The sequence below is a fragment of the Notolabrus celidotus genome, chromosome 8 (genome assembly GCF_009762535.1).
Source record: "Notolabrus celidotus isolate fNotCel1 chromosome 8, fNotCel1.pri, whole genome shotgun sequence".
NCBI lineage: Eukaryota > Metazoa > Chordata > Actinopteri > Labriformes > Labridae > Notolabrus > Notolabrus celidotus.
In genome coordinates this window covers 23268229-23294164 of record NC_048279.1, presented here as the reverse complement: position 1 = coordinate 23294164, position 25936 = coordinate 23268229, and the positions used below count along the sequence as shown (strand labels likewise).

General features: G+C 40.7%; 2 protein-coding genes across 3 annotated transcripts; one reads left to right on the top strand and one right to left on the bottom strand.

Annotated features, from left to right (window-relative positions):
* The first annotated feature begins 3669 nt into the window (after nt 1-3669).
* On the top strand, nt 3670-12826 carry LOC117817236 (transmembrane 9 superfamily member 2). Of its 2 annotated transcripts, XM_034689808.1 has the most exons (18): nt 3670-3986; nt 5209-5276; nt 5395-5488; nt 5596-5723; nt 5839-5968; nt 6464-6591; nt 6716-6830; nt 6964-7043; nt 7130-7235; nt 7732-7782; nt 8165-8297; nt 8791-8910; nt 9039-9096; nt 9280-9439; nt 9545-9696; nt 9820-9931; nt 10084-10255; nt 11941-12826. In XM_034689808.1, exons 1-18 carry the CDS (start codon nt 3849-3851, stop codon nt 12006-12008), a joined length of 2013 nt encoding a protein of 670 aa, XP_034545699.1. In that variant the 5' UTR covers nt 3670-3848; the 3' UTR covers nt 12009-12826. The 2 variants fall into 2 exon arrangements, with proteins under 2 accessions (XP_034545699.1, XP_034545700.1); XM_034689809.1 differs by lacking the exon at nt 7732-7782.
* A 2901-nt stretch (nt 12827-15727) lies between these two features.
* gpr101 (G protein-coupled receptor 101) lies at nt 15728-18542 on the bottom strand. The gene has a single exon (XM_034690241.1). The coding sequence runs from the start codon at nt 17617-17619 to the stop codon at nt 16234-16236; it is 1386 nt and encodes a 461-aa protein (XP_034546132.1). The 5' UTR covers nt 17620-18542; the 3' UTR covers nt 15728-16233.
* Between the last annotated feature and the right edge of the window lie 7394 nt (nt 18543-25936).

Genomic DNA, 25936 nt, shown 5'->3' with positions numbered 1-25936 from the left:
ACAAAAGTAAATAAGGATTTTTTAAAATTATTTTAAATAAGGAACACCTACAATGAAGCAACCAAACCATTTAAGACTTTCCGTTATCATCATCAACAATTAACATCACCACAATAATGACCGAAGTACCAAGTGCTGGGTCACTCAAGAGCTGAACACAGATTCCAAGATTCCCAGTGTTCTGGCTCTCTCCCACTGGAGTTGGACACAAGATTTTGAACTTCCAGAATTAAACCCAGCAGCAAAGGGTGGCATGAGTAGATCAACACTGCCACATCACAGCAAGCTGGTTCAGGATTCAAATCCTTAAAGGGGCCGATACCTGTGTGGTGCTAGAGTGTTCCTGCTTTCTCCTGCTATGCAAAGCAGCCTGTGAAGCACGGTGGTTAGTGCCTGCCACCTTACAGAAGCTGGTTCAGATTGCAAACCTCTGCAGGGGCCTAGCTGTATGTAGTGTTCTCTTTCACTGGAGTTTGAAACATAATATTGAACTCAGATTGGTCTTAATAGTTTACAGTCCTAAAAAGCAAATAACCTCAAGGTCTGTCAGGATAGACACATTACAGCAAGCTAAAACTGGAGTATTCAGCTTTCTCCCATTGGAGTCTAAATTACAATTTTGGTTACTAGAATGTTCATGTAAGTTTGTATACCTGAACAAGGTAAGGCTGTAAGGCAGCATGCTTGTGTGATGGTAAACAGTACAGCCTCTCAGCAAGTTTGTTCAGTGTCAGAACTTTTGCTTTGGCCTGACATGGCAAAATGGAGTGTCCTGGCTTCCTCCCACTGGAGTTTGAAACAAGATTTTGAACTTCCGTGTTCTTGAAAGACAACCCATGTAGCATGGTGATTAAAATTGCAGCCTCATGGCAAGCTGGTTTGGGGTCTGAATCTGGTGTCTGGGGTGTGCTTTAGAATTACAGTAATGAGTTGGAAGGTATACTGACCTCGCAAGTAAGCACTGAAAGGCAGCCAGTGGTGTGGCAGTGTGACTGTAGGGAAAAAGGTATCAGGGAAAGTGAAGCGAGAAGTAAGAAGGCAAGTAGAGGGATTAGAGAGAAAGGGGGGCCAAAAAAATAGGGAATGTACACTCTCCAGCCCTGAGGGAGGGTCGATTTGAAAACCACCAATTACTTCCTCAACATCCCTTTGTTTACAAGTTGCAACAAGTTCTTACTTAGTTCTATCTTAGCGTACTCTGATTACATGTTATCTGATTACTTAAAAACAGCCTCATCAAATTAAATCTGATCACTTGGGGCAAAGTTCTCTGATAACATTTAATCACATTACTTATATTGTTTTTTTTCCTCTCTTTTGCTAAACTGAGATTAAATTTTCAGGGTACACGTTCTCCAAAGCTTTCAACTGCTTTTAAGTGTAATAGAGATGTTCTTAAAGTAACTGTTGGGGGTTGGTTTGGGCTGAGGCAGCCAATGATCAAGGGGTCCAAGAGCTCCATGGTTATTCCGCTAAAACAATCTTGTGTCATATTCATTTGAACGTTCAGTTAGCTTGTTAATTGAGAGGGAGCCAGTATCAAGTGATTAAAATGCTATGCAATTACTTCGAGTAAGATCTAGACAGTGAACTGGTCAGACTGGTCCGTTGCCGTAGAAGTGGCAAATTTACATAGAATAGTACAGGAATACTCACCAAACCAGCAATGCTTGTTTATTTAGCTATTCAAGAAATTCACCGGTAATTCTTGTTTTGGAGAACTGAATAGTTGGTAGATTTTAAACACCCCTCTCAATTATTTTTGAGATCAGAATATATAATCAATTTTAAGACATAGTGTGATGTACAATGTGTTTCACTTTCCATGGAGAGTGTTTGTAGTTGAGGCCCCCCTCATCTGGTCAATAATCCTTTACATGGATTTCTTAAAGAAGCAAGTATTATCTTTCTGGTTGTAGTGTGGTTGTTTTTAGACCCCTTTTAAAAGTGCTGAACCACCTTTACATTTCATCCCAGCACCCATGAAAAGACAATTACCAGACTTTTTTTTTTATTTCAACAGGTATCTTGTAAACATGTCAATCTTATCGTACAAATTTGATTAAAGTGTAGTATATCAATAATATTTTTTATTATATACAATATTATTGATATACTGATATATATTGATATATTTGTTTTTAACTTTTTGTTTTGTCTTGAACTCTGTAAACCTCCTTGCCTTATCTCTAGATAATATCAAATATAACAAGTTATACTTCTACAACACTTACAAGGAACTCTCTATATCACAATCTCTCCATGGGCTGAGCACCCCTAAAAGTCTGATTCTAAAATCGCCCCTGAGTTGAAGCTTGCCCAGTTTACCCATAGTGTTCTTGGCTTCCTCCAAACTCTTATGTACAGCTTCTTTCTGAATTCTCTAAAAAAAACAGTGGTGGACAGTAACATGGTAAATTTACTTGAGTACTGTACTTAAGTACATTTTTTGAGTATCTGAACTTTACTTGAGTATTATTTTTTGGGGAACTTATTACTTTTACTCCACTACATTCAGAAGACGATTATTGCACTTTTTACTCCACTACATTTCTATCAATGCTCTAGTTACTCACTACTTTTGCTTGGAAGCCAGGTGATGAATTTCCTTATATTTTCTCATATTTAAGAGTAAAATATGTTTGCGTAGTTCTGTTTGGTTGGTTAGCCATACTTGAATATCATGCGTCTCCACGGTTGAACGTGGAGCAAACACAGAGCAAATTTCACCCAGATCAGGAAGTTCATTTAGAGGTGGTAATGATGGCTATAATCATCCCCCTGAGCATCCATGGCCGTACTATATCTTCAGCCCATGTAAGAGGTTTTTCAAATGAAGAATGATACATATTGTTTGAAATGTTCTCCATGTTTCCCACTGCCCAAACATACAAAAAATCACCCGAGAAAGCGTGTCGAGCTACGTAACATTTGTTTAATTCCAGATGAAAATTTCAAACCAAGTTGTCTGTGCTTGGAGTAACTTGGTTTCTGTTTTTATTCCATTGTATAGTTTTTAGAGATTTCAAGTAATGGTTTCTAGATAAACACGACGTACCAGAATGCACTCCTATGTATTCTTGACTTCACTTATGTATTGTGAAAATACAACGTTTTGAGATATTTGAAAAACTGAATACTTAAGTATTTTTAAAAGCAAGTACTCCAGTGCTTTAACTCAACTAATAATTTGACAGAGCAACTTTCACTTGTATTGGAGTAATATTTGACCTGGAGTATCTATAATTTGACTTAAGTAATGAAGCTGTGTACTTTGTCCACCACTGCTTAAGACCCAATGCATTGTTGGGTCGGGTTTCTCAGTTGGGTGCATCGACATGGATGTAAATGGAGGAAACGAAAAGCAACGTCAGTGTTACTTCCACGGTGTCAAAAATGTCAAGACGATCAGAAAAAAATGTGACTTCCGATTTGTCTCATTTCAACATAAAAGCATGTGCAGTTCACGGCTTGTTCACCTCCACTTTTATGGAGTTAATAATAATGTGTATGTATTTATTTGATATTAATATTTCATAAGAAAAGTCAGTGCAATGTGTGCAACAGCTTTGACAGTATGAATCGTAATAACTTAACAGGTTATTTAAAATACACCTTTATTTTGAAAGTAAAATCATTTTATTTCCGGTAGTTACTCCTAGACTTCCGCATAGCTTGACGTAGCTGGACGTCACGGATGCTGGTTGCGTTGGACAGGTTAGCTCAGCCAGTGTTCCCGGTAGAAACCCAAGCTAGCAGTTAGCAAACATACCTTTCCAGTAGAAGGAGGAATAGTCTCCTTCGATACACGTATATATACATCTTCGAGGAACCGTGTCCGGGCTAAAATGAAGAAGCGGATACACTTTGGTTTTCTCCTTGTTTATTCTCTTGTATCGTATTTTTCGTCTTGCTCGGCGTTTTATCTTCCGGGTTTAGCCCCAGTGAGTTTTTGTGAAGAAGGCAAAGGTGGTGAAGATTGTCAGGTATGTGAATTCATGAGACTCAACATTCGTGTGCTAAATACAGTGGATTATGTGCTGCAGCTGGAATTTGTACACTGAATTTAGTCTATGAGCGTTCTAAGTCATGTAGCTATGCAGTCCCCTCCTTAGGCCCCGACTATTACCTGGGACCGGAGCACTGGCATAACTGAAGATGCATTGCCTATTCTCCTTTCCTCCTTTCTAAAAAGGGCAATACACATCCCGATGTTTCAGGTCTTGTGTTCATATTTTATTTGACCCAATATCACGATATCATCATGTATTGTACTACCCAGACCTAGCCACTGTTCTGTTCAGGTGACCTGGCAAAGACAGGGTAAGTTTCGACAGGCCAGTTGTGACGACCTGAAATGCAAAAGCTTAGAGCAGGGGCCACATACAGCCCAAGTTGATCTGAAGTGGGTCAGACCAGTAAAATCACAACATAATAACATATAAATGACAACAATTCTAAATTTTTCCCTTTCTTTTGGTGCAAAAAAGTAGAAGTGCATTCTGAAAATGTTCACATTTAATGAACTATCTCTCTACATAAGCAGCAGTTGTATTTTTTGCCATGATGAGTCTCATAGTGGACCCAATATTTTACTCTTTAAGCCCTGAAACCTGCTGCGAACACACCAAACACACAGATTTCCCATTCACCTGACACAGAGTGTAATGTTTACTACAAAAGAACAGATAGATGATAATAATGAAAAAGGTAAAGATGATTATTTTGGACCCCTCAGCTCAAGCAGGAACAGTTTGCTTGCTGGACAGTGTTGTATGCAGGGGTGTAGTGCTAGTGTTAGTAGTTAGTGGACCATCTTATACTGCTCTAAAAAGTCTTAATGAATCTCAACCTGAATAAGCAAAAAGCAAGTGATCTATTTTGTCACTTTGAGAAAAGCACTATGATTTTATGCGACCCCCACAGGACTAATTTGAAATAGTAGTTAGTAGTTACTTTTATTGAAAAATTGCAGTTATTGTCTTCGCTGTAATTTTTTCACTTTGCAAAGTCGTTCCGCGGGCCGGATTGGAACCTCTGGTTTTGGCCCCCAAGCCGCATGTTTGACACCCCTGGCTTAGAGTTTGATTACTACTAAGTCATACCCTTCTTATTTAAACGGCATGTGCCCTCTTTAGTGCTTATGCAGCAGAAATTTGGTTCAGCAGACTGAAAGACTTAATTGTTTTTTGTCTAACATCTTTACAGACGGCGATTGAGCTGTTTGTCAATCGTTTGGACTCTGTGGAGTCGGTCCTGCCTTATGAGTATGATGTGTAAGTAAAATTTACTTCCGACGTGATGCTATTTGTGTAGTATATGGATAAGAAGTATGTTTTCTTCTGCTCAATAATGTCTTCTCCTTATTTATGAATCTCTCTTAATTTGTTACAGGTTTGACTTTTGCAAAGACATCAAGGAAAAAAGGCCTTCTGAAAACCTGGGACAGGTGCTGTTTGGTGAGAGAATCGAGTCTTCACCATACAAGGTTAGTGTTCACCAGTGAAACTGGGCATTAAAAGCACTCCTGTTTAATTAATTTAGATTCCATTCAACTGTCATTTGAGGTATTACATGTGACCTATCTGCCAACAGTTCAACTTCAAACAAGATGTGAAATGCAAGGCAGTGTGCACAAAAGCCTATAAGAAAGGCAACCAGGATGATGCCACCAAACTGGATTTTCTTAAAATGGGAATGCAGCTCAACTACCAGCACCACTGGTTAGACAAATGATTATTACACTGTTATTGCTGCAGATGTTATTTTAAGCCCATGCACACACTTTACTCATCAGGAGGATTGTGAAAATCAATGAAATACATATTTGTTTCTCAGGATAATTGATAACATGCCAGTGACTTGGTGCTATGATGTCGAAGATGGACAGAAGTACTGCAACCCAGGCTTTCCAATTGGCTGCCTTGTAACTGCAGATGGAAGAGCTAAAGACGCCTGTGTAATCAATGTAAGTTGTTTGTTCTATGAATGAATGTGTACTCTACTGACAATTAAGTTGTGCTTAGTTATTTAGTTTGTAGAGTTATCAAGGATCTGTATCAGCAGTTTTCCAGAAAGGTGAACTAATTTAGTGTTTGCTCTTAATAGTTTTACATAAAGTTTTGCCAGTAAAACATATTATTTTCATTTTTAAATAGACCACACAGCATTCTTAAACATAAAAGTAGTCTCTGATTTACAATCAGCTGTCATATGAAGTCTCAACCAGTATTTAAGAATCCTGTGTTTTTATTTTCGTTTGAAGTCTTTCTTGTTATTGTCAATGCAAGTCAGGGATGTAACCAGAAATATATTATTGAAACAGATGGCTCCAGGCCATGATACATCTGACATATGTAAGACAAATACAAGGTTTTTAAGATATCTTATAAATACAGTTGAACAGATACTAAATAACTCACAAATATTTGTATTCATAATGTTCTCTCACATTTTGTTTCAGTCTGAGTTCAACAAGAAGAACACATTTTACGTCTTCAACCATGTGGACATTAAGATCATCTACCACAGTGGAGCATCAGAAGGCTGGAGAGGGGCTCGCCTGGTTGCTGCCACTCTGGAGCCAAAGAGGTAGTTATACCACTACATTTAGATTGTAGTCTAATCTTACTCAGCACTTTGCACTTGAGTATCAATTGACAGTGCAAAATGAATTCTCAATTTAATCATAATCTGACGTGAATGTGCTCAACAGTATCAAACAAGCAGATGAGAAAAACCCAAGTTGTGAAGGAGGCAACCCGATGGAGGTCCCTGGGGAGTTCGACAATGATGTGTCAATAATTTACACCTACTCTGTCACGTTCGAGGTAGACCTCTGAACTTTTTGACCAACTGTGTTAGATAACTAAGTATAGCTAAACATTTCACAACCCCTGTGTCATAATGAAAAAATACATTTTGTGTAAGATAGTCGTTACAATCTTTTACTCCCTCAAACAGGAAAACAATGCCATCAAGTGGGCATCTAGGTGGGACTATATCCTGGTCTCCATGCCTCACACCAACATCCAGTGGTTTAGGTAAGAGAGCAGTCTTTTCATGGTGCACCACATAAACAGTGGATGTTATAATTAGCTAATTAATGTTGCTCATTGTTTTTGTTCAGCATCATGAACTCCTTGGTCATTGTCCTCTTCCTGTCCGGAATGGTTGCAATGATCATGCTGAGAACCCTGCACAAGGACATCGCCAGATACAACCAAGTTGACCAGGTAAAGATTGTTGACATCTCTGGAGTTTATTCAGATGTGAACATGTGAAGCACTAACATACTGGTACAAGTGAAGACTGCTTGAAGATGCAGTTAGTGTAAATACACCAAAAAATATAACACTCGTATTGGTACAGTGTATAAACAGTTCTTGTAATTCTTTCTCGTATAATGCTGGGCACCATGTTGCCACCATGCAAATGAGTTATTCAAAGCAGCTGGTACCATGTCAGTGATAGATAATTATTGAGGTAATGCTGTTGGGGTATTAAGCTGGTAGTCTTGTGGTGCATTTTTGGTAATCAGTTATCCTAACTGTAGTTTATAAGTGTTAAACATGAACTCCCACATGTTAGAGGTTGAGGTGTTCACCAGGCTGTAACAGCATTTACAGGCCCTTATTAAAAGGCCAGTGCTTTTGTGTGTCAGGTTAATGCCAGCCAGCACTCTTAAGTTCACAGTCTCCAGAATTATGAATATTTTGTTACATTTTTCAGGCAGACTTGATAAAGATTCCCTCGACCAAGGAAAAATCCTCAATCCCCTATGTAAGCTTGTCCAAAGCTGTTTTAAACAAAACATGCTGCTGTTTTTAAATCAGGTGTTTGGGTGTGTGATTGCCACAAGCAGGCATTTTAGAATAGAACGTAAAATGTGGTGTGGTTATTCGTATCTCAAAACTATTTCTAATGTGCAAGTTCTAAGACTTTTCTCATACTAAACGCTGAGGAGTTTTCACACCAAATTTTACAACTTTTGGCAACTAAGTTTTCTTGTTCTTCACTTGATTTTCGCTTTGCTAGCACATGTCAAATAGTGAAGGATTCACTGCTTGGTGGTTGGTTAACCTTCTACTTTTACTACTTGCACGAGTGAAGTTCTTCCTTGATTGTGATTGTTGCTGTGTTTGCTATCTGCCTCCGCTCCCAGGAGGATGCGCAGGAGGAGTCAGGGTGGAAGCAGGTGCACGGGGATGTTTTCCGGCCCCCCAGGAAAGGCATGTTGCTGTCTGTGTTCCTCGGGCAGGGCACCCAGATCTTCATCATGACCTTCATCACTCTCTGTAAGGACTATTTCACATCTGAGTTATACTCTCGTTTAACCTTTATTAGACTAATAAGCTGCCTTATCAGTATTAACTAATACTTTGATTCAAAAGTCAGAACAGCAAATTGCTGTTTTTTAAGTTATATTTTTGGGCTTTTACACATTTATTGACAGAGGGAGGGTACAGTGGATAGTGTAGGAAACTGGTAGAGAGTCGGGGAATGACGTGAGGAAAGGGAGCCGCAGGCTGGATTCGAATCCGGGCCACCCGCAACATGGCCGTGCAACTTAACCACTAGGCCAAATCTGCGCCCAGAACAGCAAGTTTAATACAGTAACATTAAAACAGAAAGTATCTTTAAAAAATTACATTAAAAGATTGATAGTCTGAAACCATGATACAGAGTGAAGGAGCAGGATTTAGAGATAATGGTTAGTTTGTAATAATGGGTCTGCAGTGGTGTTGCTGTGTGTAAATGACTGCACTGATGCCTGTTTGTCCATTGCAGTCCTGGCCTGCCTGGGCTTCCTGTCACCAGCCAACAGAGGGGCTCTCATGACGTGCTCCGTGGTCCTCTGGGTGCTGCTGGGAACGCCTGCTGGTTATGTGTCTGCTCGTCTGTACAAAAGTAAGACTACAAGAAAAAAAAAACTGTAGTTGCACAGTCACCACTGACGGTATTACCACTGACAGTGACACCATCTGTTTGATTTGTCGTATTGTGATCGCCTCATCAGTCTCTGTTTTGGTTCTCAGCTTTTGGAGGCGAAAAGTGGAAGACAAACGTGCTGCTGACAGCGCTCTTGTGCCCAGGGTCAGTTGACTTCATTTGCTTTGATTTTGTTTGTCAAATTTTTTGAGCTCCGTATCTCTTTGCTACTGCCAGCGTGAAAGGTTGTCTGACATGTATTTGCTCTTATTTTACCTTGGGCTAAATCCACGACACATGTATTATCAGCCTTTGTCTCACTGTCCTTTGTTAACCTCCTTCCCACAGAATTGTGTTTGCAGACTTCTTCCTGATGAACCTGATCCTTTGGGTGGAGGGCTCCTCAGCAGCAATCCCCTTTGGCACTCTGGTGGCCATTCTAGCTATGTGGTTTGGAATTTCTGTGCCCCTCACCTTTGTCGGTGCCTACTTTGGATTCAAGAAGGCTGTGAGTTAAACCTCCTAGTTTTTAAAACTTCACCACCTTCAAATATTTGATGCAGACCACATACAAGTTTGTAATTGTTTCTTCCCTTTTCCTGATCCTTCACAGGCTATCGAGCAACCCGTCCGAACCAACCAAATCCCCCGTCAAATTCCTGAGCAGTCATTCTTTACAAAGCCCATCCCTGGTATCGTGATGGGTGGCATCCTGCCGTTTGGTTGCATCTTCATTCAGCTTTTCTTCATCCTCAACAGCATTTGGTAAGTGACCAGGAATGCTGCCGGTCCAGTTTTTTCCTGCCATTCTTGTTTGGCACAACTTGAACTTTATGCGCCCTCAGGGAGGAGATCAGCACTGTATGACAGTTGCCTTTCACGTTGCAGGTCTCATCAGATGTACTACATGTTTGGATTCCTGTTCCTGGTTTTCATTATTCTGCTCATCACCTGCTCTGAGGCCACAATCCTGCTCTGTTACTTCCACCTCTGTGCTGAGGTACTTTAATGCAAAAATGTTCTATGATATAAAAAAAAACTCATTTATAAATGTCATGTAAGAGTTTACATCTGAAGTTCCCTCCATGACATTTTGCTCCTGAACATTTCTCACGCTGTCCTAACCTCTCACCTTTTGTCATGTGTTTCAAGGACTACCATTGGTGGTGGCGTTCCTTCCTGACCAGCGGCTTCACAGCAGTTTATCTCTTCATCTACGCTGTGCATTACTTCTTCTCCAAGCTGCAAATCGTTGGAGCTGCCAGTACTATTCTCTACTTTGGATACACTATGATTATGGTCCTCATCTTCTTCCTCTTTACAGGTAAGCTGTTCACTTATACTTGAGCCGTTTAAGCAGCCACGGTCCTGGTACATTGTAATGACACCTTAATAAAACTTTACAATCGATTGCTTTTATAGTTACGCTCAGTTTTTATAAATCCATTGTCTCTTAGCTGAAAGCATTCCGTCTGTCTGACACGTGTTGAAATGAGCGGCTTTAGCTCTGTTTGCTTTGCACAGTGTTTGACAGGCTCCCTTCCCTCAGTTACACTCTTCTGTATAGATTCAGGACATTTATCCTGGTCTGATGACATAAAACACCAGGAAGCAGTCCAAACTATTGTGCAACGTGTCTTCTCTTTGTCATTTAGTCGAAGCCAAGCCATGGCCTCTTTATTTCTGGGCTGGCAGCTCAGAGGCAGAGCACTGAATGGAGTTAAAGAGCCTTTATATGCAAAGGCGCCATTTGAACTGTCATTGTTGTTTAAAAGTTTAATGTAAATCAGAGACACTGAGGGAAGTGGGACTAGAATGTTCAAAGTCCTTTTTGGTCAGATCTAGTTTTTCAGACTTATTTGGGTCAGTTTTGTTGTTGGTGGGGTTTTCTGTTTGACAAGCTAGAGCTGAGATTTATTGGGAATTCCTTTTTCATTCCTTTTTTTCACTGTAGATCAAAAGAATCATGCATTACATTCACTCATTTCAATGCATGGTGACTAGCCTTCATATATGTAATCAGGAGTCCTTACTATGTCTGTGTTCATGCATTTATATCCAGCAGCTGTCTGACTGCAGATCTATGCAACACACGTTGTAACACAGCTGGAACAAACAGAACATCATGGCTGCTTTTGTCTCCATGTTCAAAGAGACACAGATTGACACATGTTGACATGGTAACAGCACTCCTCAGTTCTGTCCAGCTCTCTTGCATACACTGATTTGTGTTAGACTTGTGTGTGTGTGAGAGTGGAAAAAAGGACCATATGCAGGTCTTGATTAACAGCCTGGTCTTTAATGTCACCCTGAAATCCACTGCTCTCCATGATGTCGGATGATGAGACTTTTTTTCCTGGTGTTGTACCGTCATAAGTCCAGATAAAAGTTAGCCCGTTACGCTGCTTGACACTATCTTAAGACAGAGCTGTAAGTAGCAAAGGGGGAGAGATGTCAAAAGATTATCACTTAGAAATAATCCACGCATTCAAGGGAAAGATGATCAGTTTCCCTCCTTGCTTCCAGTTTGGATCTAAATAATCCTAATCTCGCTCTCATTCCACATTTAATTTTTTTTATTTCCTTGTCTGTTTTTTTTTTTAACCTCATCCTAACTTTGGTCACAACTTATTTCTGGATTGGTCTCCCACTGAGCAGTCAGATAGAGCTGTTATACTTTCAAGACTTGATCCCGGATTTTGACCACTCTGGTTTTTAGATATCAGTGGAAATGTTTCTCTCTCTCTCTCTCTCTCTCTCTCTCTCTCTCTCTCTCTCTCGCTCTCTCTCGCTCTCTCTCGCTCTCTCTCTCTCTCTCTCTCTCTCTCTCTCTCTCTCTCTCTCTCTCTCTCTCTCTCTCTCAATTGTTTTTAGATATACTTAGAAAAGCAGTCCCACATTGATCTTCTGTGTTTTCTGATGTGACAGCAGGAGTTTGTGTTGTTATTATTATTATTGCTCATGACAACACTTTTCAAACCATTCCTCTTCCCTGTCTCCTCTTTTCAGGTACAATTGGCTTCTTCGCCTGCTTCTGGTTTGTAAATAAGATCTACAGTGTGGTCAAGGTGGATTAGAAGATCAAGAGAGAGACTGACTCCTTGCTGTCGCAGTGCCGGCCCACCTCAGTGCTGGCTGTGGGATAAAATGGTCCACATGGACCTGAACTGAAACCATCACTTATCATAGAAAAGACCCGAAGAAGCAGAGCCCGTCCTCTTTTGTGCTTTAAACTTATGTTGCTGTTTTCTTTAAAAAATATATACATAATTTGTGTTCACTGTCCAGCAGTAATATTTTGAGTGGCTCCTTGAAAAATCAGCGTGGGTTCCAATGATTTAGCTGTCATAGTGAGCAGTTTGTTTGGTTGGGTTTAACAAGAAAGGCTGAAATGTTTTTATTTAAATTTTCTAAATAAGGTAAAATGTTCTGTATTTTGCTTTTCTATTCCCTTATGGCTTAATGTTTTGTTTTTGGTTTCATGTACTGATGATGAAAAAAATGTGTGTACATATACTGTATAGAGAAGAGTGCGCGAGAGAATGCTACTTAAAGATTGTCACCATAACGAGTCCTTCTGTAGGGTTTTCTTTCTTTTTTGTAAGGCAAACATGGGGCAACCAATCTTTAAATATCAGTTCAAAAACTATGTAGTGTGTAGTTCAGAAATTATATAAAACACTGACATTGCTAAGATTACATGTCTATTGTTTTGTATTTGATGGCTGGCTACATTCCAGGTAGAATAGAAACCGAGGATATACGTCTGTATCACAGAAGGAAATGACACAGCCACAGTGTGCACATGAAGAATCTTTCAGAGGCATGCCTGATTTGTTTGACAACAGGGGCGACCCTCACCTTGTAGAGCCCATCAATAAATTGGTGAAATACATATGCACTGTTGAGATTCACCCTTTTAGATTTTAATAAGTGGTTTACTGAACTTTAAAGGCCTCCTATGCGATATTAACATTAGCATAACCAAGTAAACCCTGTGTATATGTATTGTGAAGTGAAGAGAGTGAAGTCAAACTCCTCTGGTTTTGTTGTTCTCAGCTACACTTTTGCAAGGATGAGATCCACATACCAGATATGTATGCACCTCACAAAGACACCTACCTGTTTGTTCGCAGGCCCCGCCCACTCAGTGATGCAGTTTGTTGACAAAAAAGGTGGAGTCCGATGTCCAACCCAGCTCTGTACTGTACTGGATTAACACATAGTGAGTCCACATGCTCTACATCAACAGATCAGTCAGTGTACAGTGTCCCCACCACCAACAGAACTTAATTGTTCTAAGTTAAACACTCAAACAAGAAGAGTTTACAATGGAAAACACTGAAAAGGGGTCTAGTCTCATTTACAAAGAATATATCAAGTATTATTATGATGTTAATCGCAGTTTCACACTGTCTATCCTTAATATTTTTAACATTGTATAGGAGTTTTTTTCAATGGGATAGATATGCTGAGTTAGAGGATGAACTCAAACATACAATCAACAAAACACCTGCTCTGTTTTATACAAAATATATGATCATGATGTAAGTTCATTTCAAATTAGTTTCAGTATCTAAACAGAAGTGAAGGAAGCTATGATTTAACATTGATTCAATAAAGAACGCAAAACCATCCCATGAAGTACAGTGCAATTTGACCACCAGCACATAATATGAAGGGTTTAATATACATTTATGCTGCAATATTTAAGATTAGTTAAGTAAATGCATCGTTAAGTAATCAACTTCAAAAGCAGCTGAACGTAAGAGGAATATTTAACTATGTTCATGCATTTAATTCATTCAAATCTGCACTTAAGTTGGTGTATTAAAAAGATTAAACAAAAGGATCAACTTAAGTATTGTAGGTGTAGTTAGTGTAGTTTGGTACTGTATGTCCACATTCCCTTCATATCTCATGTCCAACCCCTCCCCCCCTTGACACCTGCCACACCCAGGGGTTACAGGCACACTGAGGAGCAGAGAAGGTATGGTGACAGAAGAAGGTTTGTTGTGGTCAGAGAGACTGCTGCTCAAGTGTGACAGCTACTGGACATCTACTATGAAGCTGCATATTAGAGGACACCAGGTATGGTTGTAACTGTTTTTTCTTCAGCACCTGTAACTTGTGTAGTTTTTGAGCTACAGTTTTGATTTAGACAAATGGAACCAATTCAACCTCTGGAAGAATTTTGTTACATCCTCCTCCACTACTAGGGTAGGTTGCAACACATGCTGTGGTAAGTAGTAACAATTAGACCAAAGAAGCGAAAGCAGTGGCCACATCATGTGATATGCTTCAAATCCAGAGCAATGTTTTCCCCTCTTTGAGTGTCCACTACTCAAATCTGACTCTGGAATGTGTGTGTGCTGGTGAGTGTGTGTGTGTTTGTCTGTGTGTGTCTTAATTAGTCTACATGAACAAACCTTGAAAATCCTCCTTGTTAAATCTAAAGCCACATGTTCATGTTCATTATCAAAGCCAAGGAAGAACCCTGACATGCCTTTGCACAATCATTGTCAACAAGTATGGACTGTTAAGTTAATGTAAAGTTAAACACACATTACAATTTATTCACTTTTATTAAACAACAGACAACTTTAATGCTGGATAATGAAACCAGAAACAATACAAATCACAATCAAAATCACAAAAATATGCAGTTTAACAGCACTTCAAAACATTATTTTCTCTTATTTGACGGTACATTTCATTACAAACTGTACTGTTACCCTTTTTCCTTTACAGCACAACACTCTAACAAACTCTGTTCAAGTTTGATTGTCATTAAAACACTGATATCTCTAGGTGACCATTGACTAAGCCAGGGCTAAAATAGATGCCAGTCTGGCAGATTCTGTGAAATGTTTCCCAGAAAAATATCAGTCAGGTAATAGTAAAAAAAAATGTCAGAACACACCAGGAGTAACGCTACAAAAACGTGACAAAACAAGGTCTAGAAACACTTCAGGAATAATGCGCATAATGTTTTGATGCACTTGACATCTATTGGCAACACATCTACCCAATAAACCCAATGCCTTCCTCTGGGATGAGTCACTGCAAGCATACAACACTTACATAAGTACCCATTCTCAATGTGGCTCTAAATAGACAGGTTGCCCTATTACTAATACTGTAATAGGTGGAGCCTTTACAAATCTACATGTATTCAGACACCTGTTACATAAGACCTTGTGGCATGCAGCCTACAATGAACAAGAAGTGAAATGAGTCCACCAGAGTTCACTTTCTGTCATACCACGCTCTCTAAGCTCTGCATCTTTTCAATAAAATACTGTGCTTCCTCAGAGAAAGGCTGACATCACAAATGCAGCAAACACTAACTCCAAATACACAGCGGCACACGTTAAGGTGCACCTTATTCAGGAGTGAAAGGAATCATGAGAGGCTAGGACAATGTTGCTTTCTCATCAAGAAGAGGGAGTCACCAACTTGTGTGTGTTCTGCAGCTTGCAACCACACAATGAATCACTTGAGTGGTCATTTACTTAGAAAGGCGTTTTAAGACAGTTACGTAGACGCAAACATACATGTCCACTCGTTCAACAAGCAGAACAGGAATGAGCTCTACAAATTCATCCACAAGCATACCCTGAGTTCATTAGTTACAGGCAAACCAACACAAAGATATTCTTTGCCACTCATGCAGAATCACAAAAGTACAATGCAGAACAATTTTAAAGGAGTTAGAGTAGCTGTGCAGATACTGCAGATCTGTACTTTAGGTCGCCTATAACCTGTCATTGAAGCAAAGTGGTAAGAACACCAGTCACTGTAACACACAATTTACCTGACTGATGTAAATGTGCTGCTTGAGTTTATTTTTGCTCTACCTTTAAATCTTTTGAATGCCCACTATATGTAACAGGTGCTCCAGAAATAATGTTACACATTTAAAGTAGTAATGCCAGTTTGCAGAGACATGCAGCTGCACACATATGCATTTCTAACACATCTCAAAACAGCATTTACAGATCTCCGTCTCATGTAAAAGTCTGACCAAGTAAAAATATAGGTAGGATGTTATTATACATTCGAAATTCAACAATTAATGGACCACTTTTTTTTTTTAAAAGAGATTCTATAAGTTGATCTTTTTCCTTGACTCAAACCTTAGTTGAAACAGTGAAGATCATACAGGTGGTGTTTAAGTAAATAAACTACAACTCCCATGGCAGAAACCCTCAAATTAAAAACCCTGGTGCAAGAAGGCTATTGTGACAAGATCTTCAAGTAATAGTAAACGAGAACTATCAGATGAATCCTCAAGGTAGTCTAGGTGCTTTGTTTGCTGTGGACAGTGAGCTCCCTCTCAGAGCTGATGCTGGTGGAGATTGTGTCTTTGCGGCTGTCCCTGGACTTCCTCTCACAGGTGGGAGAGGATGACGTTGTGCACTCTTCCCAAGTCCGCAGAGGCAGGACCCGAGCAGTCAGGCTGGGCAGGTGAGAGTTGGCCCTCAAACGTCCCTCTGTAGTCGTGAAGCAGCTCTCCACAGCTGAGCTCTGTCTGGGACGGCCCTGTTTGCAGAACAGCCCGCAGAGCAAAGCCAGGAACTCTTTCCTGACGCTGCGGTGCATGTAGCCGTAAATGTACGGGTGGAGGCAGCACTGCAAGAAGAAGAGCACGAGGGCAAGGGAGGACAGCCAAGGGGGTACGGCTGCTCTAGCACTCATAGATATTGTGTTCAGTATGCTGTAAGGCCCCATGCTGAGGATATATGACGCCATGATGACAAAAACTACCCGAGCTGCTTTGCAGTGGTAGTGGAAGCGTCTGTGTCTGACTCGAACAGGGTATCCTCTCGCTGAGTAAGGGCCATCAGGTGAACTGGCCTGTTGTGGCTGGATTAGAGGCTGGGGTTGGGACTGGGGCTGGGACTGGGACTGGGGCTGCCGCTGGGGACTGCCAGGTGTCTGGAAGTCCTGCGGGCAAGGTTGAGAGTAGGATTGTGTCTGTATGGGATGCACAAGCGCGTTTTGCCTCCGAGCTGCCCTGAACACCATCCAGTAACATCCAAGCATGACGAGCACAGGCAGCCAGAAGGAGAAGGTGGACACCACTGCAGAGTAGGACAGGCTGGAGGACCACACCACTGAGCACACTTTGTGATGGCGGTCAAAGTCGATGGCCCCCCAGCCGTACAGAGGTGGGGTGCTCTGCAGGAAGCTGAACACCCAGGTGCAAATGATCAGGTTGGTGCCCAGGTGAGGGGTCATGCGGGTGGGATAGGATAGAGGATGGATGATGGCCAGGTAGCGATCAACTGAAACAACTATGATGGTGTTGACTCCTGCAAATGCAAAAAGGTGCATGAGCACCACCAGAGCCTGGCACAGTCTGGCATCCAGGGGCCACACACCCGGCACAGTGGCTGCAATAGCAAAGGGCATGACTAACACAGTCTGGAGGAGGTCTGCCAGAAGGAGGTTGAGGACGAAGCGGTTGGCCACATGGAGAAGCTGAGGCTTCCTCTGGAACACCAGTAAAACCACGACATTTCCAAACAGAGACACGCACACAATGAGTGATATGAGCAACATCTTCACCACACTGTTCGCAGTGGAGGACCACACTGGGTCTCGAATGGAGCCAGTGAACCCAGGCTCCCAGGGTATCTGAGTAAAATTTCTGCCCACACTTGGCGCCTGAGAGCTTGGCATTGTTAGTACGGTAATGGTGCATGTGTTGTCTTACATCCAGCAAAGGTGTCGACCTGAAGTCAGGTTAGTCCCATCTTTCTAGGCAGAATAAAGGGAAAGGAAAAGCAGCACAGGTTTTGTCCACTTGAGCTGCTGTTGATGTTTTTTTCAGTTGACTTCAGGTGCAAATTTCCACTTGAATCTCATTATTTATAAATGCAGCCTCGCCTTACAGACCACCACTTACTACACGTGGATACAGTCCAGTAGACTCATCCTGAGGGAACCTGCAACAATGTAGGTGACCATCACTGATATTTATTCACCGTGACCAGTTTTTAATTCCTTCACACACGGATTCTGGCCTTATTATTCTCACAGCCCACATCTGCAGAGGGAAAAATGGAATTTGTCTGGCGACGGTAATTGCCACCGTTCAAGCCTTCATCACCATCACCGTCGTCGACTGACAATGTCCAGACGGCGCCAAACACCGAGAATTGCTAATCTGTAAACGACGTATAATACCTTATAATGATCAGTGAAGCGATGTTTTATTCTTGAGGTTGATGCTCCCTCTCCTCCCGCGCTCGCTTCCCTTCGTTTTCTCTCCCATTTCAGCCTCAGTCTCCAGTCAATGGCAGCAGCGAGCTTTCACGGCTCAGCTCACATACGCTGCGTGTCTTCACCCAGCGGGGGTCTCTCATCCAGACGAGCGTATCTCTCCCTCTCTGCTCTTTTCAGGATTTCAAGGCAGACCAGACATTTATTAGTGTTTTATCAGCTTTGCGTCCTCGTCAACAGTTTTAGGCGACTTACAGTCGGGTCTTGTCTCCGAGGTGTCAAAAAAAATGAAAGCCAAGGACACCTGCACTAAAATCCCCCTTCGCTGGAGCTTGTCATCGACCCCCTCCCATCCGTTTCACCCCCCTCTTGTTGTGAATGCAAGTGGGCTACACGATTCTGTCTGACACATTTTATACATGGTGGTATAACAAGACACAAACCCTCTGGTTTTCATATACTAGAAAATCTGAAAGTAAAAACACCATAGATCATCATTTGGAACATAGCTTCTTATAATAATATAATCATATAATAATATTTGTTCCTTTAAGCAACATGTAAGCAGAGTCGTATCTATGTGGAAATGTAGACACTTTTCAAATATTCTCTATTCAGTATTTTAGTCTTCACAAAAATAAACCTGATTGTCCATGTAGCCATTCGACCTACAGCATCAAAACCAGTCCCACACATCTCCTTGGTAACAACATGTGATTCAATCAGATGCCTCTTTATGGGTTCTTCACATAATGGTAAGGCTTTCAGAGCAGAGAACAAAATGGGTCTTATGTCAGCATACATAGCAACAAACAGCACCATGCTTCTGGTTAGGATTTATGATGCTGAATTAACATCCCCCAAGCACAACAATTTGTGGCGAAACAAAATACCAGAACTGAATTCAGAATTTTCTATCTGAAGAGTCCAAACAACACCAGAATTTGCTTACTCGACTAAATCCTTGTTGTATTTTTTTCACAACACAAAGATACAGTTAGGAAAATCATCTCTACGGGTCCAAGTTTAACCTCTTTTTGACTTGACAGAGGCGCCAACAGGGGTTGCCAAAGGGGGCTTTGGGCCCCATGAAAAATATCACATTGGGAGAGGCCAAGCGGCAAACTCTGGTCTAAAAGTATGAGTCTAATGCGGAAGTGCTAAAAACTGCAGTTCATTGAGGATCCGCTTGGGGCTGGCTCCGGAAGCACTAGAAACCACATACACACCAATTCCAAAACAACAATCTTTACAGCAGAAATAAACAAGTTTACAGCCTGGTACAAAAGACAAGTGTAGTCTTGATAGCTAATTTCTAGATCAGCACACACTGTAGGGAGGGGTGGATTTTTTTCAAATACTGCAATTTCAAAGATATTGAGATTATGAGTCAGCTAATGAGAGGCACAGCTGACTTGATTGACAGACGGGAACACTGTAGCTGTTGGCTAGGAGGCTCAAAGCCCGCCTTTTTACGTCACAATCGCTCAACAGCGGCAATACTGCTGCTGTCGACGATTGGCCTCAAAACAGAGCTTCAGAAACAGATGGGTGACTTCACGGATACTACGTCCATATTTAAACAGTCTATGGGAGAGACTAAGCAGCTACCTTTGGTGTTGAAAAATAATTGTAGCTATGACTGAGATGACTGACAGGCAAGTTAGAGGTTAGTAAGGAGCTCAACCCCACCTCCACCTTTATGCCTGTTTCCAAGTGGACTGAAAGTTTGGCTGAATTGTCATTTCCAAAATTGCAACCACAAGAGTTTAGCATGAATACCCCTCCATCTATTTTTAGGAAACCTGTGAGTCATGGGCATAGACTGTAAAAAATATGGACGTAGTATCCGTGACGTCACCCATCTGTTCCTGAGAGCTGTTTTGAAGCAAATCGACGGCGGCAGCCATATTGGTAATGCGGAACTCAACTAGGCAGAGTGTGACGTAGTGTGAGTCTCTTAGCCAATGGCTGTGTGTTCCCGACCGGGAGTCACGTCAGTCATGTCCTTATTTGGGCAAAACTCATAATCTTAATATCTTCTTAACCATCACGTTAGAAAAAAATTCACCCCCCGTACAGTGTATGCCATTAGAGAGATTAGCGTTGTAGGGCCAAGCCGTTTTTTGAACCAGGCTGTAAACATGTTTATTAATGCTGCAAAGATCGTCTTTTTCCCATTCATATCTATGTGGTTTCCGGTGTTTCTGCAGCCAGCCTCAAGCGGATTTTCGATGTATTGCAGTTTATATCACTTCCGCATTGGCTTCATCGTTTGAGACCGGAGTTTGCCGCTTGGTCATGGGCCCTCTTTCCTTACTCTTTATCACTATGTGGTGCCCCTTCAGATGATATCAAACTTCCTTTATTTGCAGAGTTGGCAAGTTATTGAACATATTAAAATTTCCCATTATCAATTTCCAGAGACTGTTCATGAACCCTCATCCATGTAGGCTTAAAAGGTGTCATGACCCTGCTCTCAAGCAATGACCGTATTTGGGACATACACAGTTTTTAAACTAAACAGTAAAAGCTTATTAACAATGTGGACGTACTTAAAGCTCCTACATGAAACTTCCAGTTTGTGCTGATTCTGGCACCCCCTGTGGAAAAAGTGACAACTTTTTTTTCTTGATGGATTTTGTCCGTACATGTCTACACCGTGATTGTTAGCAAAATAATAATAATAATTTCAACTCTGAGATTTCTGACTTATTGAGATTCCTTGTCGTGTAAAAAAATGAACAAAAGCTTTTTCTGCAGAGTGCAGTTCATTGATTTGATTGGCACCTACCCCTCGTCAGTGGTTCCAGACACAAAAAATAACTATGTAGTGGATGGTCTGGTTTACTTTTATAGCTTTAATTATGAGCTGAGTTATCAGTTTATTCAGTGTGTCAGCTGATGAGTGAGTGGATGATGAGTAGAAAGTATTGTAAAGTGGGACACATTGCAAAGAAGGCCAAAGCCAACCAAACAATACCATGGTGCAGGAAGAAATGGAGACCAAGAGTGTGCATAGTTCAATAGTTAAGTCTTAATTATACACAGAGAGAATTGCCTGCTGCTCCCAGCTACAACAAAAACCTGCCTTCCTTCAACCCACAAGAAAGACAAACAAACTGTGGAGGAAAAGCAAAGAGCAGGCCCAACCAAGGCAGGAAGGTTCAAATCTCAAAGGTCCTCTAAGTAGTTCAAAAAATGTTCCAGTTGCATCACTTTCATTTTGCAGTCATTTCATGACTTCTAATGTTACAATAACAAACCCTAGAATACAGTAGGCTTATTCCACATTTGAATTATGTATTTGCTGTTAGACTTGGCATCAGTGCCTGAACTGTGCCAGATTTGCTTTATCATTACACACCCACTTACGGTACACTTTGCATAAAGCTAATGATTAATCTATCAAACAAAACTATTAGTTCCAACTTTGGTCTCCATTAAATCTTCATTTATGGACGCAAGGGGGAAAAAAATTGCATGTTATTCTTTTTTCATAAAATTTTTAGATGTCTTTAATCAACCTCTGACAGTATAAAGATGAAAACAAGAGCCTGATTGGTCCAAAAAGTAACAGACACTGAAAAGATAAACATCTCCATAATTCTGAGCTGTGATGTATTTACATTTCTCAGAATTTCTTTAGTAACACAGCAATGCATTCACAAGCAGGGCTTTCTTAATATTTGGATTGCCCTTTTTTGTTTAATCAAATCACTAAAATATTCTTCTTACAAATGTTTTACTGTAAACACACACACACACACACACACACACACACACACACACACACACACACACAAAATCACCATTTCAGCTTTTTTTGTGCACAAAAAGCCGTCATTAATATTCACAGAAAACAAAAGCAGTACTACATTGTGCAATCCAATTAGTCTGTAGCTTACATGGCCTACTAATCAACGCTCGTAATTAGTCATTTTATTTCAAGTCTTTGCTCGATCTGAGCTTTCAAAAAGCCCTTTGATGTGACTCTCGAGCACCCTGTGTTTTAGATTTAGATTGCAAATGAAATGCTGGGGACTGCAAAGGGGTGGGAGATGTTTCCCTGTTCTTATGTTGAATGGACTGTGTGGTTCAAAGGCAGACCCACAGGCCTGCTGCCCCATGGGATTATTGCACTGTCAATACAGTGAGAATGTGTGCACTGACCTCAGTTGCCCATCTCCCTGTCTGCAGCTCAGTCATGCAGATTCTCTCTTATTCTCTGTCCCTCTCTGACACCTCCAGGCTGACAAAATCAAACACACACTGAAAAGGGAGGAAGGACCAGCTCTCCCCTCTCACATAGAAAGCACAACCTGTTCTCCATTTTTCCTACCCCTGTCTATCTCTTTGTGTCTATTTTTAATTTTGTTTATCTTGCAGTCAATGGACTGAGGTTGTATAACTGTAGTTCAGTCGGTCAACTCAGGTTGTACTCATCAAAACACCATTGCAACCCCAGAACAAGGCTTGTGTTTGATATCTAGAAATTAAGGATTAATGACATATTATCTTAACTCAAGTTGCCTGCCTGAACTGGTTTGCAGGCATCACACTATGTTTTAAATTTTGCCATGTTGCAGAAGTTGCAATACTATAATTTGAGAACCTTTCATTATAGTCAATAAAGCAAGGATAATAAAAAAAAGACATAATCTGGTTGAACTTGAACATCCTACTGACATAGTTTCCCTTTTCTAACATGGAAAAGGAAGAATCTACAGAGGAAATGTTGAAGTCTCCCCTCCTGCTGTTAGCTTAGGAAGTTGGCATCTACATCTCCCTCTTCATAAAATGTTAAAATCAAATAGTATTTGACCATAATTTAGGAATAGTGGGAGACTGGAATCCATTAGCGTTTCAATTCAAAAAGACTAAAAGACTGGCACGATTTTCTATCAGCCTAGTTTTGTAATTCACATCTCCAAAATTCTCTTTTCTCTGTTTTTGTCTACTCTAAGGAGTGTGATAAAATACAACATGCTCTTAATAAGCCCTGACATGTTGTCCTATAAAAGCTCACGTGAACAAATTGTGACTGCTTGAAATGTACCTAATTGTGAGTCAAATAAATAAAAACACACTAAATGTGTGTTGTGGAACCGCTCCCTGTTGCTATTATCCAAAAGCTCTTCACCATATTTAACCACCTGCCGAACAGCAACAGGCAAATGCGGTTACTTGTGCATGATAACCACAGAGTCAGGTGTTAGAAAAACAAACAATAAAATACTTTTCCTTGTACAATGCAGTGGAGTTGAAATTAGAGCTTAATTAAGATGACAAGTTGATATTGAGTTCATTTAGTGGCAGTAATGAAACTCCAAATGAATGAACCAGAGAACAAGTGTCAAAGTTTTCACACGCTAAGTTCTCTATCGGTCTAGAACAACAGTCAAGCTGCTGTTTGTTTACTGTAGTGTCAGTTTGCCTGCATGTTTTCTGCCCTCTGCTGGACAAAACTAGTTATATATAGAGCCACAGTGTTTTTTGTTTGAAGAATAATGTAGAGCTGAACAACAGTGGCAGTGGGTAGATAATATTGATTTAAAACAGACACAGCATTTATTTATACTTGTTACAGTCGTCACTGCTACAAAAACTACAAGTTGAGAATGAATGCTGGGATTCTGGGAACTGATGTTGTTATCGTAGCCAGTGATGCCTCCAGCAGAGATATACCTTAACTTAGAGGTGAGAAAGTTCTTCAAACAGCCAACATAATCAACTGTCATTAATCCTTATTAATATCATCAATGCTGCTGTTGGCACATTCCTAAAAAAATACACTAACCCTATAGTCAGATAACAACACAGGGATGTTGCCAGAGAGCAAATGCCTTAACTCAGTCCTCTTAATAGAATGTTTAAGTATAAGCCATTGTAGCTACGCTGACGTGGTACACACACACACAGACAAAAAATAGCAAAAAATGAAAGAACATATGACCCAAAATTTGATAAACTTCATGGATATAATTTATAGAATTGCATGCGTGAAAACAGATATGAATAAATCAATCAGTCTTTATTTATATAGCGCCAATTCACAACAAATGTTATCTCTTTACAAAAAGTGCAGGTCTACACAGTACCCTCTGTTACATTATTTACAAAGACCCAACATCAAGACAGGATAAGGACCATGCCCATCTCACAGGCAAGACTCAGTATTATCTCATCTTAATCCACCATGAGCAGAGCACTTTCCAGCCTTAAGCAAGTTACAGTGGCAAAGAAAAACTTCCTTTAATTGGCAGAAACCTCGAGCAGAACCAGACTCATGTTGAACAGCACATCTGATGTATGTGCCCAATTTGTAAATACCTACACACACACACACACTATATATATATATATATATATATATATATATATATATATATATATATATATATATATACATATATACATATATACACAGTGGGGCAAAAAATATTTAGTCAGCCACTGATTTTGCAAGTTCTCCCACTTAGAAAGATGAGAGAGGTCTGTAATTTTCATCAGAGGTACACTTCAACTATGAGGGACAAAATGAGAAAAAAAAAAATCCAGGAGGTCACATTGTAGGATTTTTAAAGAATTTATTTGTAAATTATGGTGGAAAATAAGTATTTGGTCAATAACAAAAGTTCAACTCAATACTTTGTAACATAACCTTTGTTGGCAATGACAGAGGTCAAACGTTTCCTGTAAGTCTTCACCAGGTTTGCACACACTGTAGCTGGTATTTTGGCCCATTCCTCCATGCAGATCATCTCTAGAGTAGTGATGTTTTGGGGCTGTCGCTGGGCAACACGGACTTTCAACTCCCTCCACAAGTTTTCTATGGGGTTGAGGTCTGGAGACTGGCTAGGCCACTCCAGGACCTTGAAATGCTTTTTACGGAGCTACTCCTTCGTTGCCCGAGCGGTGTGTTTGGGATCATTGTCATGCTGGAAGACACAGCCACGTTCCATCTTCAATGCTCTCACTGATGGAAGGAGGTTTTGGCTTAAAATCTCACGATACATGGCCCCGTTCATTCTTCCCTGAACACTGATCAGTCGTCCTGTCCCTTTTGCAGAAAAACAGCCCCAGAGCATGAGGTTTCCACCCCCATGCTTCACAGTAGGTATGGTGTTCTTGGGATGCAACTCAGCTTCTTCCTCCAAACACAACCAGTTGAGTTTTTACCAAAAAGTTCTATTGTGGTTTCATTTGACCACATGATATTCTCCCAATCCTCTTCTGGATAATCCATATGCTATCTGGCAAACTTCAGATGGGCCTGGACATGTACTGGCTTAAGCAGGGGGACACGCCTGGCGCTGCAGGATTTGAGTCCCTCTCAGCGTAGTGTGTTACTGATGGTAGCCTTTGCTACTTTAGTCCCAGCTCTCTGCAGGTCGTTCATCAGGTCCCTCCGTGTAGTTCTGGGATTTTTGCTCACCGTTCTCATGATCATTTTGACCCCACGGGATGAGATCTTGCGTGGGGCCACAGATCGAGGGAGATTATCAATGGTCTTGTATGTCTTCCATTTTCTTACAATTGCTCCCACAGTTGATTTCTTCACACCAACATGCTTGCCTATTGTAGATTCACTCTTCCCAACCTGGTGCAGGTCCACAATTTTCTTCCTGGTGTCCTTCGACAGCTCTTTGGTCTCGGCCATGGTTGAGTTTGGAGTCTGACTGTTTGAGGCTGTGGACAGGTGTCTTTTATACAGATAACGAGTTCAAACAGGTGCCATTAATACAGGTAATGAGTAGAGGACAGAAGAGCT

Coding starts and splice junctions, on each gene's coding strand:
- LOC117817236 (XM_034689808.1), top strand. CDS start 3,849: ATGAAGAAGCGGATACACTTTGGTTTTCTCCTTGTTTATTCTCTTGTA. Junction 6,592..6,715: donor GCCACTCTGGAGCCAAAGAG/GTAGTTATACCA, acceptor TGTGCTCAACAG/TATCAAACAAGCAGATGAGA. Junction 10,256..11,940: donor CATCTTCTTCCTCTTTACAG/GTAAGCTGTTCA, acceptor TCCTCTTTTCAG/GTACAATTGGCTTCTTCGCC.
- gpr101 (XM_034690241.1), bottom strand. CDS start 17,619: ATGCCAAGCTCTCAGGCGCCAAGTGTGGGCAGAAATTTTACTCAGATA.